General features: G+C 43.0%; 1 protein-coding gene across 1 annotated transcript in view; it reads right to left on the bottom strand.

Annotated features, from left to right (window-relative positions):
- The window catches only part of LOC146855720 (uncharacterized), a 350,281-nt gene extending 334,990 nt beyond the window's left edge, over positions 1-15,291 (bottom strand). The window contains exon 1 of the mRNA XM_085653625.1: positions 15,075-15,291. Coding sequence (XP_085509751.1) covers positions 15,075-15,132 — 58 coding nt within the window. The 5' untranslated portion in view covers positions 15,133-15,291. The remainder of the gene's footprint in view (positions 1-15,074) is intronic.
- Between the last annotated feature and the right edge of the window lie 1,409 nt (positions 15,292-16,700).

Below are 16,700 nucleotides of genomic sequence, written 5' to 3'. Positions count from 1 at the left end.
GCCATCAGATCATCTCAATTGAGAAATATATACATTTCCGAACCACCAACTTCTCTCATTAACATTTCCCCAGTCATATAGTCATTATTGCTGCTTCAAGCATGCAATCCTTACTAGACATTCAGTGTGGTGAGGCATACGTTGATCCCAGCATGTTGACTTTTCCAGAATGCCAGGTGAACGTCAAAACTATGCCGAAAACCAGCCTATGACCTCCCTTTTCAGGTCTCGCGCCTAGTGTTGCAGTGCGAGACCTCATGTAGGGGGTTCTGAAAGCTAACCACACGCTCATGCGTGTGGTTTTGCTTTCGCCGGCTGCAATTGGCTTTAGCGTGTTTTTAAAAAAAATAAAAAATAAGGCACGCAATTGGGCAAAGGCGGGCGCATGTCCCGCCTTTGCTCCGCCCATTCCCATCAGTGTCTATTACGCGCAGCAGCGCGCGTTCGCCTCGCTGTGGCGCTCCCTCGCCCCCGCTCCTCTGTGGTGCTGCGCCCCCCTTAGGAACGTCGAGCTCAGTTTAAATCTTTTTTATTTTTTAAAGCTTTGATGTTTATTTTACAGGTGGCCGCTTTCACATTAGCGGCCATGCTTATTTATTTAATTAATTATTACCACGGGCCTCTTTCACTTCAGCATCGGTGAGGGACTAGCTCACATGACCCACTCCCCTGTGTTGCTTCCACCACCTTTATTCATCTGAGTGGCACTGTACTAGGGGGTCTCAACAGCTCGCCTGCTTCAATTTACTGGCATTGTCATAAGTGCTCGTGGCAGAGCTATGTGTGAACAGCAGGTCACAGCCTTGGATGCTTTCAACCTTCAGTGCACCAAGTCTTAAAATGTTTCAGCTTCAGCCCCACCGGGGTGAAGAGCTCTGCTATTCCCTCCACTACCCCTGTGACCTCCGTCCCTCGTGCATTTCACACAGCGCTGGGTAAGACAACCTACACCACTTACTGTTTGCACCTTTCGACCCAGGACCGGATGAGCTCAGACCTCCCCCACCACTTAGTCACTGAATGCTCTCTATGTGTCGTCTTGATGCCACAGCACGTTTTCACCCATAATGAGGCCTAATTTGTTTGTGTGTGTTTTTTAAATACAAATCAAATGTTTTGTCATATCAATTTGTTTTGACCATTTTTAGCCCTGCAGTCCATTATGGTTCCTTCGCATTCCACAAAAATATGGGCTCAAATAATTTTCAGCCTGCATTAGATTCATATTTTACATATAGTCCTTCTACCCAATCTGCATACTAACTCCCGTAGATCCATCACATGTCATACTGCTATCGGACTCAACTTAAAAAATAAGCCATGTACATTAGTATGAGTTAGGTCGGCTTAATATTATCCACTGCGGCTCCTCCCAGAATTATTTTCTTTTGAAAAGTGTGTGCAGAAGAATAAATTGTATTATGAACGTATCATGCACCCGCGGAGCTTCTGTCGGATTACCCATGAAGAACTGCCAGCTCTCACACCACCTCAAAAGGGCCCCCTCCCATAGCCCCAAACCCCACCCTGGCCCCTGGTTTATGGCCTCCCAGCCTAGAATCAGGGACTCCCGCTTCTCCTCCATTGTTTTCCTGTCCTCTTTCCTACCTTCTCTTTCTCAGTACAGACTTGCTGCGTTTCAGCCCCCCCCTCTTCATATTCTCTCTGTCAGGCACCCCTTTGTTCTTAAGTTTTCAAAGTTCTTCGGAGTTAGAACGAATTAGCATTTTACAACACAAGAAGTGATGTCACAGAACCTTTAACCTCAAAGGCGAGGACTCGACATCATTTAAATGAGAATATTTAAATGTCGAGTTATTAGAACAACAAGGTAGACAAGGCTGGTAGAGTTTGTGGAGCAGCATGCTGATTTATCACAGCAGCTCTCCACGTTTAATGGAGGACTTCAGAATTGCTCCCTTAGAGGTGGTGTTGCCTCCAGAAACTTATGGAGCTCAGGGTATTGTACTGTATTGTACAGGGCTCAAGTACTTCCCAGCAAGAATGAGTGACAGCTCAAACTGAACTCCAACTGTATGAGTGTCACAATTGAGTACGGTCTGTGTTCCTCAAGGTCCACCTGAGCTCAAAACATGAAAGGCCTTATGTTTACCAGATAACCCAATGACTTGAGACAATTCAATTTACTTTAATCGATTAATTAAAATCATAAAAGTACAAGACAACAAATACAATAATAGACAAACACAAAATCAACAATTAACAGTACTATACTCATCATAGAAAAATCCATAAAAATTATTTCATCACCATCAGGGCTAAAGTGCATACAAATAACATGATTACTAATGAAATACCGACTCATCCAAATACAACACATTTTTAGAGCTACTAATCTAAATCATTGATCAATATGAACAGAATGAGTTAAAACCTATATAAAAATACACAAGGAGCCAAAATTCATTATATAATCCATCTAATATGGGCCTCCCAGATTTCAACTAGCTATAGTTCTCCCCTTCAACCTGACTGCGGCCACTAAAAAGGAAGCAATATTAAAAATTTCCCATGTGTTATTTAACATTTGTAGATAAAGTAAAGCAGGTTTAGCCTGTAAAAATCCCTTTTTACGAAGTAAGGGAACCAAAAACCTCTTCCGAATGGCAGTGTAATGTTTACAGAACAGTAAGAAGTGTAGAGTATCTTGAATAGAATAGTTGTCACAAGTACATAATCCCGCTTCCTCCGGTTTAGACCACCCCACAAAGTCCCCCAGGGAGAGATGTATCAAATTAAGTCGGAATCGAGTCAGGAGCCAGCGATGAAATGGCTTAGTAACTATTAGCAGATAAGGTTCTATTGAGAGTGTTATTTTTATTAGAGAATGAGTCCGAACAAAAAGGTTTCTGCAGCTCATAACCTTCCCTTTCTGCCATCATTATTCTTAGAAAATTATTTTTAACCCATTTCAGATCATCCTTCCTAATGTTTTCTGGATGATCATATAGATCCGGACGACCTAATTTAAGAAGCATGGATTCAACATAAACTAGCCACTTAATGTTGCTCACTTTATCCAACTTGACACAATCCCGCAGTATCTCTTGGTTCAAGGTTAATTCTGGATTTAGCCACACTCTGAGCCAGCAAAGTAACGGCGCCAAGCTCAGAATGACTTGAGACATCATAGCCTGTGTTCTCCTAGAAACCACTCTATTGGTACCAATTGCTTCAAGTAAAGGTGAACCAGGACTAAATTTCGGGAATGCATATATTGGATTGTTTTTCAATGGCTGTCCTCTGCATTATTGGTTTGTCTCGACTCCGGAGATTTTCTTTTCTGCCATGTTTTGATCTGATATATTCAGCGAAACACATTTCTCCATGGAACTGCATGCGTTTTCTAGCTCTCTCCACCGTTCCATTGTGTGCTCTTTGCACTCGCCCACACCCTCTGTGCTTTCCATGCTGGTTTCTCATTCCAAGTCCCATTGCTTCCCTTATCCCTCGCCACCCATCTCTGTTTTTAAACACCCCTTACCCCCATCCGCTGCAGACATGCTATTTACTGTTAATGCCACCAGCGTTGCTCCTCCACAATTCCCATTTTTTCAATTTAATTTTATAAACTTTTTGGCCAAGCATTTGCAATGCAATAGGTCTCGCATTTGAGAGATTTTGAGCTTTTGGCATTATAAATTACAATGCCTTTTATTTATGCGTTTAAAAAAACCTGCAATAATTAAAAGCATTGTCATTTACAATACCAATAGGTCATAGTTTCGAAAATGCAAGACCTATTGCATTGCAAATGCTTGTTCCATTAGAGATGGCTGCAGTATTCGGATCCTAGATTGCCTAGCACCGAGGGAACCGTACCAACCAGGGGCACTACTGAAAACTAGAGACTTAGGAAAACCTAGGCTTGTGTAGGTTTGTGTGGATCCAAGCACATTTGCTTACTCATAGCGCCCTGCAAATCTAAAATTTCGAGTCAAATATTTTTTTTAAAGTCACTTCCACCCAGTGGCAAAAGTCTTACTATCCTACATTCCCATGTATCTCTTGAGAAAAAGGGTACTCCGCATGTGTGAGTTAGCCCAACTTGTGGTAGGAATGGGCCAAAATTGTAAACATGTGAAGATTACATTGACTTCACATGATCAAAGCTTTGACCCGTAAGACAGTCCCAGCTACAAATGTGAGGTGGGGAAGAAAAGGGAAAAAAAAAAACCAACAGTATACGTGTTTGAATGCTGAGTGGTCAGATTTTGACGATCTCTGCAGATTCTGGAACTTTCTACTAGGAAATATGAGGAATATCTGTTAATTGAGCCAAAGTAGGAGGTATACCGGGAAATCTGGGTAGGAAGTGGTGGGAGCAACATAGGCCACACCATCTCAACTCACCCCGGTGAGTAGTTTTCAGAATTTGTTGGAGGTTTTCCTGCGTTTCAGCCCGGGGACAAAATACCCCAGCCACCCACGTCCTCAGAAAGGTTAAAATTTCAAAGGAAAAAATCTTGGAGTCATGTTTCATTCTCGGGGCCTTCCTGTTGTAGGGGATGGGCCCACTCACATATGCAGGGTACAGATTTTTATCGGGAGAGGTGTGGGAAAACTTAATTGTAGAACATTTGCTATTATCTATTTAACTCCTCTGTGTTCAGAGTCACATTATAGTATGGGTAACCCCAGATTCAGTCATACGAATAGCCACAATCCTAAAATCAGGTACCTGGGCTTACTTCAAAAATGCATAGTTGTCCTTCATACGAAGTTTTCATTAATAAGATTGTATCTTTTGAAATGATGCACAATCAGTACAAAATGAACAAGCATTGGCTTAAAGTGGATTGGTGTAGGGTGGAGCGATGCATAGCATCGGGAGTAGAGTTCAGTGGCAGAGAGAGCAGTGTTGCAGAGTAGAGTGCTCTAGAGTGAAGTGGCGTGCAACAGCGCAGCACAGAGTGCAACAGCGCAGCACAGAGTGCAACAGCGCAGCACAGAGTGCAACAGCAGAGTACAGTGTTGCACAATATAGTGGCCTACAGTGCAGTGACGAGTGCAATGGAGTAGAGTGGCGTACAGCACAATGGTGTAGTGAATAAGCGTGCAGTGGCAAAGTAGAATGCTGTAGAGTATAGTAGCGTAAAGTTCAGTGGTGCAAAGTAGTTGGTGTAGGTACAGTGGCATAGGGTGCACTGGTTGAGTAAAGTGATCTGACGTAGAGTGCAGTGGTTTAGAGTAGCGTGGCGTAGAGTGCAGTGGCACAGAGTTGAGTTGGCTGGCAGAGTGCAGTGGCGCCGAGTAGATGGTTTCAGACAAGAGTGGAGTGGTGCACTGGCGTAGAGTGCAGTGTTACAGTCGAGTGGAGCAGTACAGAGTCGAGAGGCTAGACTGAGGTGGTGTAGAGTGCAGTTGCAAAGAATGTAGTGGTGCATAGTAGAGTGCACAGAGTAGGGTGGTGCAGAGTAGAGTACAAGAGTAGAATAAAGTGGCATAGAGTGAAGTGACGCAGAATAGGATAGAGTGAAATGGAGTACAGTGAGATTACAATGGCGTAGAGTGCAGTGGAGTATAGTGGTGCACAGTAAATTGGCATAGAGGGCATTGGTTTTGAGTAAAGTGGTGTAAAGTGCATTGGCATAGAGTGCAGCGGCATATAGAGGTGCAGACTGGAGTGGCGTGCAGTGTCTCTAAGTGCAGGGGTGACGAGTGCAGTGACGTACAGCAGATTGTTTCAGAGTAGAGTGCAGTGTAGATTAGAGTGGCATAAAGGGTACAGACAAGAGTGCACTGGCAGAGTGGAGGGGTACAGACAGGAGTGAACTGGCACAGTGGAGGGGTACAGAGTAGAGTGCAGTGTAGATTAGAGTGGCATAAAGGGTACAGACAAGAGTGCACTGGCAGAGTGGAGGGGTACAGACAGGAGTGAACTGGCACAGTGGAGGGGTACAGACAAGAGTGAACTGGCACAGTGGAGGGGTACAGACAAGAGTGAACTGGCAGAGTGGAGGGGTGCAGAGGGCAGTGTTGCGTGAAGCAGAGGGCAGTGTTGCGTGAAGCAGAGGCAAAGAGTGCAGAGGCAAAGAGTAGAGTAGTTTTGGGTAGAGTGCACTGGCATGGAGTGAAGTAAAATAGAGAGGCATATATATAGTGGAGTGGTGAAAGGAAGAGTGAGGTGACGCAGAGTCGAGTGGGGTAAAGCAGAGTGCAGTGAAGTGGTGCAGAGTAGGGTAATGTGGAGTATGCATGCTATGGTAGCGTACTGCCATTACAGACAACACATCTTCACTTGAAATGACCATTATATATGCACTCACATATGGTTTTAATAATAAAAGTAAACAGCGCACAAACAATGTTTGGAAAGATCATCACAAAATGTATTGATTTGATCAATAACAGTTCATTTACAGACATTTATATTTTGCGTTATAAAAACAAAAATTGTACAGCCTTCCACAAGCAGAACCCTGGTAACCAGCATAATTGCCACATAAATCGTCTCACTTTGAAGTCAGAGAAAGAAAAACAAACACCAAGCTCCCTGGAAAACACAGCCTGCCATTTGACATCGGTCTTTGAATGAACAAAAAACATGAAAAAATAAGAGCAAGATTTAAAGACCTGTTAACAAAAACCGAGCACTTGTGGAAGAATACAGTAAACGAGATTTGGGCACAAACTCGAGCTGGACAGCCTAAAGCAAATAAAGTCAGCATATAGAAGAAGCCAGAAAATGTGAGTTACAAACTACAAAGCCAATGGTAAGCAACGAGCAGAATGCATTCTAAGTGCAACTTTCTGAATGAACCCAATTAGCAAACCAGACAGCTGTGCTGTCTGGTGGGTTGCGGCCTGAAAATCATCATTTGCAGCTTGTTTGATGGCTCTGGTTAGCACGTATTTATGGTGGAACAACAAACAATATAAATCTCTGAGACTAGAAGAATTAGATGAGGGAAATCAACCTTTGGGGCAAAAAAACAATGTCACTGATTAAAACATTTTCACCCATTTCTACTTTTCCCTACTCTACATAGTTTTTAATTTTAACGATTGACTTCTTTGAGAAAACCAGAAGTGATCTTACACGACACCTTGATGAATTCAGAATTGGTCTACTTATTAGACATGTACAGCTTTCTGGGTCCTCACATGGTCATGTATTGAAAGGAAACCATTCACTTTCTTACCATGCATTTTTCTCATTTTAAAATAGAATATGGTTGTTACATTTTTATTATTTAATAATTTCCATCTCCAGGGGAATCCATAAACCCTGGGTACCTTTAAAATCACCAATACATGGGGAAAAGTACACAAATGTAGCTTGGGTATCTTGTTGTGGAAAAAGGGCTTAACCACCCCCTGCCCCCAAAAAAGAAAGGGATTAGCACTAGGGTGAAGAGGGGAGGGGGGCACTAAGGTGAGGATGGGAAGGGGGATCTTAGCACTTAATTGGTTAAGCTGAACAATTCATTTAGATCACGAAAGCATCAAGACACTGCTCAGCTTCAACACTGTATTTTGTTTAATCACCATTTTCTGAGTTATACAAGGGGGCTGTAGCAGTGATGCATCCTTATGTTTAGGTTATAGGCCTGGGCCCAGCACAACCAACGAATAGTACGTTGAATCACCCTAGCACGAGTAGCATAGGGGCCTTCATTGAGGGTTCACTATGCTATTTGAGCCTTCCATTGTTACAGCTCGGTAGCTCCCCCAGGGCTGAACGCACACATCTCTGGGACGAGAGGCAACTACCTCGAAACACGTGTCCAGGGATGGCTAACGCAACACATACTGTTCTTTATACATCGTGGCATAGGCGTACCCGCCGTCGCCACCACATTTACCACAGTCCTTTGGGGCAACTTGCTGGTGTGACGAGCAGTGTGCGACCAACCTTTGCATCATTTATTACGGCTCCCTTGAGCCAACGGGCTGACGAGCCTTGGATCTGCACCTGCGCGCCATGAGAGGTACTTGACCTGTTTTAATTACATTTTGGCAGTCCACACGGCACCCCTTTACACTGACCTGCTCCCTGCTGACGAGAGGCAACTACCTCGAAACACGTGTCCAGGGATGGCTAACGCAACACATACTGTTCTTTATACATCGTGGCATAGGCGTACCCGCCGTCGCCACTACATTTACCACAGTCCTTTGGGGCAACTTGCTGGTGTGACGAGCAGTGTGCGACCAACCTTTGCATCACATCTCTGGGTCATGTTGGCGCGCTTAAGGAGCCTGCCTACTTGGGACCTCAATTCTGTGAAAACGTACAGAAAACTTTATGACCAACTAAATAACAAAATTACCGAAACTAAATTACAGTTTATTCTGGGTGACCTAGTGGGCTCAAAGCAAAAAAAATGTATAGAGAAGCCCGCAAACTGGGTGGCTTACAGAAACTTAAGCCAAAGTAGGGTGAGGGTTTGCGCCACCCTTGTGAAAGCTGTTTTTAAGTGTACCTTGGCAGCATAGGTGGCTACAGGACCTGTGGTTGCTGATTCTTTAAAATATGCAGAGGGGCTTTGGTTTCATCCGAGGAGAATTTCCCTTACCTCAGGTTATTAGCGGCTTGGTGCATCACTCCACCCTCAAGGACTGCTTGCTTTGCAAAGCATGGGGGAGTACTTTGCCTCAAAAAGTACACAATCATACATTCAGTACTTTATCTAATATATGCATTCGACACAAACAATGTTTTGCTGATTGTTTTCAGTGCAGCATAATTTTAGAACGTGTTAATCAAAACTAAAAATGCAAGCCAGACCTATTGGTGTTGCTAAGGCGCGTTCCAGATTATTTTAGATAGGAGGACACGGAGACTACATGTCCTATCACCGAGAAAATGATCTCTTCCTCACTAGTATAATGCTTCACACCACTGCTCACGTGACAGATGAATACTACACCACCACGGGCGCCATCTCACATGGCGCCAAAACCGCTTAAGAGACGAAGCATCAAAGAAATGCATGACTGCTTTAATGATCGACGCTCACAAGACCTGGTCCATGAGCTAATCGATTGCAGCCGCAGAGCCTGGGGTTCCATCATATCAGCGGGAAGTGGAGGCGGCCTGCAGAATGCATTGGTTCAGGACTTTGTTGAGAACGCGGTTCACGAGTCACACAGCATCAACAACAATGCTGCGCCCGTCTTTCGCTAGTTAAGTCCAAAGACTTATGAGCGTGAAAGAAATTGCAGACATGCTACATTTTTCACTACAACACCAAAGACGAATTGTTTCATAAGCCCGACTAGTTTCATAAGCCCGAATAGTTTCATAAGCCGTGCTTGGGAAACCAAACCATTCCTATGCTACATTTTTCACTACAACACCAAAGACGAATTGTTTCATAAGCCCGACTAGTTTCATAAGCCCGAATAGTTTCATAAGCCGTGCTTGGGAAACCAAACCATTCCTATGCTACATTATTCAATCATGATTGAAGGCAGTGAAGAACATAACAGGGGATGGGCAGGTTAGAGGCTTACACCTATTATTTGCAGACAGGAAACCAAGACCCAGGTGACCTGAGCAAAATCACACCATTCAATAACCTGGTGTAGATGGTTCTCGGACTCGTACAGCTGACAATTTACTAGAGGGAAGTCTTGCAATAGGGACATTTGAATATGAAAGGTGACCGAGGGGTTGCAAACCTGCCTTTAAGAGCAACTGAGAATCAGTGACTGAAAGAAAAGTGGAGATGGTATTGAGCCCGAGTGCTGCGCTAGTCTGCCTCTGTGCCTGGAGAGCTACACAGAGCTGGCTCAGCAGGATGGTGCACATGCACCAGAGATCTGCCTTTGATTTTTCCATACTATCAGGATGACACTTGGTCCTCCAGCACATCTTTGCGAGAATACATGTCTCATAAATCATGATCTACATTAATCACCTGGAGTTCGTGGAATTTCCTGACACAGAGGAAATACCATCTACTATCTGGCAGCATGCGAGAGGTTTACAACACACAACTCTACTGGACTGAATCCCTTTGGGAGGTGTCCTGAGACTGATGGTTTTGTGTGGCGGATAGAGGCAGGTTAGAATTACTCAACTGCTTGGTTTCATCTGATAAGCCACATACTGACCCAGCTCATGCTGTATTTCAGAGTCACTGGCTTGTTGCGAAGTTTCCAGCTACCCCTGCAGCCCAGTCACTTCAGGATACTGGCACCCGTAGCTCGCTTTCCTACTGTGTACATAAAACAGGTTGTGTGGCACAGGTAGCAATATCTTAAATTAACCTGTTGAAACTAGATCTGGGAAGGTGTGTGCAGCTCCAGGTGCTTCAGTGAAGACAGTGTAAACTGGCCTGCTCCTACGGAACAACTTTTTCGCACCTACTGTCTACAGGCAAAACTGGGGGGCACTTATGCAGTGCTGGTGAGGGTCTGAATATTTCTACATGGGGGCTTTGGGTTCTTCACCCACTAAATGTAATGTACAACTTCCCCTCCGATCCCCCCCTCACTCCATCAGGCAACGAGGGTAGAGGCATTATGGCAGGGGAGACTGTCTTGGACCCACGTTTAACAATAACAATAAATACCATGCTATCTGAAAATGTATTATTTGCCAGCTATAACACTACAAGCTGGATCAGCACTGACAAGATTGTAACCTGCAAACTTGGCTACTAGCACACCACTGCAGAGAGGCACATTAACCCCTTGAATTATTCTATTAGTGGGCAGCTACGAAGCAATTTAAAATAGCTAAGAACTCTAAGGACAGTAAAATCAAGGGAAAAAGTGACCTCTTGGGCAAACCTGCCCAAGAATGATGTTCCACAGGTGCCTCATTGTTAAAAGAGACCCGATTCCTGGACGGAGTTTAAAATAGTGGTAAGCTAGTACTGGGGGCCAGTGAACCCATGTATAGATGTGCTTTCACCTTTCGACTATAAACAAAGAGTGGCCTATTAATAATTGGACAACTGTTTTAGTAGCTAATTCAATGTTATCTGTAAACAGTCATGCAGTGGTAAACTGCATGACTAAACTGTAGAAATTAAACTACCTAATTTTCAAATTAGATAAAATGTACAACCATTAAATAATTGAGCAACTACTGCCATTTTAGATTAATTTATGTTCTATCTGCATAGCAACTCCGGGTTATGGTCCAACATGTGAAGTCTCGCATAGTAAAGTTTCCAACTGCATAGTAGGTAATCACCCGTACTTAGGCGAGCCTTTTGGACGAGGAAACGTTACCACTTTGAACGTCAAAAAATTGGATATTTGGGCCATAATTTTTTTTTTAGTACCCGAGGAAATGTGCAGTTTAAGAGCAGAGTGAAGTTTCTGGCAGAGTCTCTAAGCCTTGTTTGAGTCCGACATAGTGGTGTAACGAATATTAAGGGGGAAGGGGGACCTGCAAACTTCATAGAGGGGGGTTCCCATGCTCCAGACCCAGTCAGGAGCTCTCAGGCCTGGGAGGTGGTAATTTTACACCACTGGTCTGAAAATAACCTGATCAGCGTGTCCTCGCACTGAATGGTTAAGATCCACAGTATGTGCAGAAGGACAGACAAGTGCTTGAAACCTTTATGCCTCCACATATGAAAGGAAATAATAAGTGTGTATTATTTGGAAGCCCTCCATTTCTCCGGCCAACATTCTTCCAAAAACGTTTTCCAATCGTAAAAAACAAGCAAAACGGCCAAGACGTTCTGATGTCTAAATTGTTTTTACACCCATCTGTAACTACACGATTTGTTTCACGGGTAGATGTGTTCATTCTAAGAAGCTGCATCTCTGGAAAAAGAAATCTAACACATGGTCTATCCAAATGGCTCACTGTAGCCAATTCAAAGAATATATATATTTATTTTACCTACTGTAGTTCTAGTTAGGGCCTGGTTTCCAAAGGTAGAGCATTTGGTTTGCTAACAACTTTGATGCAGTTTAACAAAATTTTCAAAGTTAGTTTATTAGTTTGCCAGTCACTTCAGCTGCTGTCTGGAAAGTTTCAGGGTGATCCTTCAAGCGGGACCGAGACAACAGAGGTCCCAGAACTGTTTTCCCCCATGCAATTTCCCACAGGGATGTTAGACACTACTGTAGCGACCACTGAACGGATTTACACCAAATTTGGCAGAAAGCTAAATCTTGTTCACGAAAGAGTGCTTTTTGTAATTTATTGTGAATCTGTTAAGTAGTTTTGTGGTTATTAAAGTAAAACATTTGTGTCTAGAGATGTGGATCCACTGCTGATCCACAACGTAGGATCGGGGAGCCACCAGCAATGCCATGATAGGCTGGCCACAATTTGAGTAAAGTTGCAGCTGCCATTTTGTGCATCAGTAATCTGTTTCCAGGGAGGAAAACAACATTTAAAAGTGATAGAAGGGGTCTGGGTAGAGGTACCCTGGGGGACCAATGGAGTGGTCTGGGAGGGACCCTTCAAGGACAAGAAATTGTTCCCAAAAATTCTTTAAGCACACAAGGATCCGTGGATCTAACCTCAACCCCATGTGCTCCACAGCGGATCCAGACCCCAATTAAGAAAAAAAAAAATACACCCACTCACAGACCCCCAAAACCCCTCACCCACCCATACACCCAGTCACACAAACACATCCACAGACCCACAAAACCACTCACACCGCCACTCAGACGCACTCTCACATCCACTCAGACCCACAAAACCACTCACAATCCATATAACCACTCTCACACACACTGATACACTTATAGAAATTGCAATAGCATAAGTCTGTGTTAAATATGGTGTTTCAGTATTAAATGTGTGTGCTTGGTTGGAAAAAGATCCAGAAAATGAATAAAAAATAAATTTAACAACTTGGGTGCATTGCATAAATCACCTTGATTTAATTTTAAAATACATAATAAAAATGAATGAGCAAATAAAATGTATTTATAAACTTGTGAAAATGTTAGTAAATTGAAATTATGGGTAAAACTGTAGTACAATTTACATTAAAAAAAGGGGAAATTCACAACAACAAAAGACAAAGATTACAGGGTGGTTATAGTTCGGTTCAGATTTTACACATACAAAACCATAGAAATTCAGAAGTTATAGTTACCTAAGCCAACTATAACTTTCGACCCCTGCAATGCACGGCATATGACCTCAAATATTACATCAGCGATCACATCATCCAGCAAAGTAAATTTTAACATACTTCACAAAATACCATTGACATTCTTTATAAAATAAGAAAATAAGATGAGTGAGAGATGTACAGCAGATAGCTCATTGTAACCTTAACTACCACATTCACTTATCGCCCAGGAAAGAGTTCTCTGTGGACAGTCCTGTCTCTCTAAACCACTACTCTAAAAACCAATGACCAAAGTAAAAAAATCTAACTGGACAGGCTAGTCTATCGCAAACCACACCACCATTCGTCAACCTGGAAAGAAGTTTTAGTGTAGACATCCGTTTTACACAAACCACTACAACACACACCCAATAGAGAGATCTTAGTGGACAGTCCGCTACAGCAAACCACTACGACACTGAGCCATCACCCTAAAGAAAGGTCTTAGTGAGCACACACATTTATTGCAACCTACTTTTACACTCATTCATCACAAAAGCAAGAGGTTTAAGCAAAATGGTTGGCAGTATGTCCTAAAACACAACTATACTCAGACATCACTGTGGAGTGAAGTCTCAATAAACAGCTTAGACTGTTGCAAAGCTATACCTTACACATACATTCACAGGGGACATGTCAGCAGAGAGTCTAGTTCACTCATAAATAGCATCCCCTCTTTAAAAACGGGATTATAGTTCAGATAATATGTTAGAAACACTAACACTCAGTGTACAGAAAGAATAGTAATTGAACTTATGCACTAGCTCAGGACATATCTTGCATGTCAAACTTTCAGGAAACTCATTCATTGGATGATGTCATCAGTGGTAATCTGAGAAGTCATCAATTTCATGGGTGATGAAATATGTGAGGTCATAAGCAATGCATTGCAGGAGAGCTTAAGTTATAGTTAGCTCAGGTAATTATAACTGATGAATTGCTATGGTTTGTGAGTAAAATCTGAACCCAACTATAACGTCCCGTAACCTTTGGTTTTTCAAGTGAATGTCTAATTTGTCTTATTTTTTATTCTATTTCCTAACTAGAACATCCATGTAACCTTTGTTTTTTTTTTTCCAGTATATATACACACACATATATACATACAAACACAGATATGTACATATGTATCAGCTGAGTTTCCGAACAAGACACAGCAACTTTACGCTCGCATAGTGGCGACACCTACGCCTATTCTCTTACACTTGGGCTGTAATGGGCTCTTTGGGACTAGTTGGTCATTTTACCCTGTCTAAAAATAAATGCCTTATTGCTGCACATCGTTAAGTATGTTTATTTATTAGCATTGGCTTGTACAAATAAATAACTACCATCAGAGTGTCTACGCACTTCCTGTTCAGGAGGCCCAAGCCGAAACGGACACAATAAGACGAAGAGTTATCTTTTAAAAAATGCCTTGAAAATAGTAGCAAAACGAACGACTGCTCTTCAACTTAAAGATACGGACTTCTCCATTCTCAGATCCAAGGGGTGGGGGCACTTCATCAGGTGTAAGCGATATGAAGAAGTCCAACCCTCCTCCTGCTTCCATCCCACCCGCTACTAACTTTGACCAATCGACTATTTTATCGGTCCCGTTACGATTATTTTCACAATTAAAGAGATTATTCATAAACAAAACAAAAAATCAAAACACTTTGGAGAGAATAGTTTCACTTCTGCCCTTGCTCACCTAACTGGTAAATTAACTATAGCCAATTAACAGCCCCCGGGTGCAGAATGCCATAGGTTACAAATCCGCTTTTTGTGATACTTAGACCTCTCCTGTCCGTCTCGGTTCGAAGACGTAGTCAAACAACCCCCAGCGGCGTACGCTCCACCCGCGCCCGACGACTCTACACAGCAGCACGCGCCTCAGCAGGTGCGCAAGGGAGACAGACACCTTCCTCACAGTGAGCTATAACGGGATAGGATACCGAAGTACAAGTCACCACCCTTTCTGTGCCACACATAAGAATTACGAGCTCAGTTTCCAGCACCTACCGAAGACGTCGTGAGTGAACCTCCTGCGTTTGTTGTGTTCCCCGTCGGCGGACGACATAGAGCAACCTGTGACTGGCTTCCTAGGTCTGGTCTGAGCGATCAATGCGCTCTCAGACGGAAGCTAGAGACGCCTGGCTCCCCAGTACGATAGATGCTAAAGGTACCAGCAGGCTCCACTAGTCAGTGGAGCTAGGGGACCCTCCCACTGTCTGCACGTGGGTTGAAGCGGCAAAGGAGGAGCTTAGATCAATTTACACTGCTGTATGCTGTAGCCCCCGAATTGTTTGCATCTTGGGAATTGTAGTGCACCGGTTCTGACGCCTAGATACATTTTGAATTATACCTGCCTAACTAAAAATAATCTTAATATGTATTGCGTGTTTTGTTATGCGCAAATAATTCAATTAATGTTTAATCAGCTAATTTAATAATGTGCTCATTTCACTATCGTCATTTTGCTGTTTTAAAAGAAGTCGAACTTCCTTCCATTTGTTAGCAGCAAACGTTGAACATTCTTTCTTACTCTTAAAAAACATTTAGGCTTCCAAATGTTTAATTTTCTTCAGTATTAATAAACAAATGATGTTTTAGAAAACAAATATAGTATTGGAGGAAATATGTGAATTTCAGCACCGCTGACTGCATGTTTTTTAAGTATCATTTTTTGCAATTTTATATAGCCTGAGCCTGTCCGACCCCATGAATTAGTAGTCCTTAACGTCCAATCTGATCCAGATATTCAGCAAGCTTCTCAGTCTAGTTATTATTGGCAGTGTCTTTTTATGTATTTTGGGGGCCAGAGATAAGTCAGTCAGTCAAAAATTCCTTTATTTCTGCCATTAAGGCCATAAAAGCACAGATAAAAGATCTCTGTACTGGGGTGAATGTATGACATTGTTCAGCATTCTGTCCATCAAGTGTTCCTTTTGCATTTGTCACCCGAGTGGGACGGATATGCCCAAACGTGGGTCCTGTGCTCTCCATGACACTGGAATCAAGCTATCTTGGCGGAAGAGGGATGAAACCCCAAAACCGGTCCTAGGGTGCTTGTTTCCAGTCCAGGGAGGACCTGGCTTGGCAGTTCGGGCTGGACTGTTCCCATGAGGCACAGGGTCAAGACTGATTTGAATTTGACTGGGTTCAAACTGGAATGGCATGGTGAGCGAAAAAACAATGGATTTAGGCCCTGATCTCTGTACTGGGGTGAATGTATGACATTATTCTGCATTCTGTCCATCAACTTGTTTTTGCATTTGTCACCCTGAGTGGGACGGGTATGCCCAGACGTGGGTACTGTGCTCTCCATTCCACTGGAGTCAAGCTATCCTGGCAGAAGAGGGATGAAACCCTGAAACCAGTTCTAGGATGCTTGTTTCCAGTTCAGGGAGGACCTGGCTTGGTATTTCGGGCCGGACTGTTCCCATGAGGCACAGGGTCAAGACTGATTTGCATATGATTGGGTTCAAATTGGAATGGTATGGTGAGCAAAAAAACAATGGATTGAGGCCCAGATCTCTGTACTGGGGTGAATGTATGACATTATTCTGCATTCCGTCCATCAACTGTTGTTATTGCAGATAAAAGATACAGCACAATTAATTTAAGTTTCCCAATAAGGCTTTCATT

This window comes from Triturus cristatus, chromosome 4_1 (genome assembly GCF_964204655.1).
Source record: "Triturus cristatus chromosome 4_1, aTriCri1.1, whole genome shotgun sequence".
NCBI lineage: Eukaryota > Metazoa > Chordata > Amphibia > Caudata > Salamandridae > Triturus > Triturus cristatus.
Note: the sequence above shows the minus strand (reverse complement) of the source record. Positions and strands in the feature narration are given on the sequence as shown.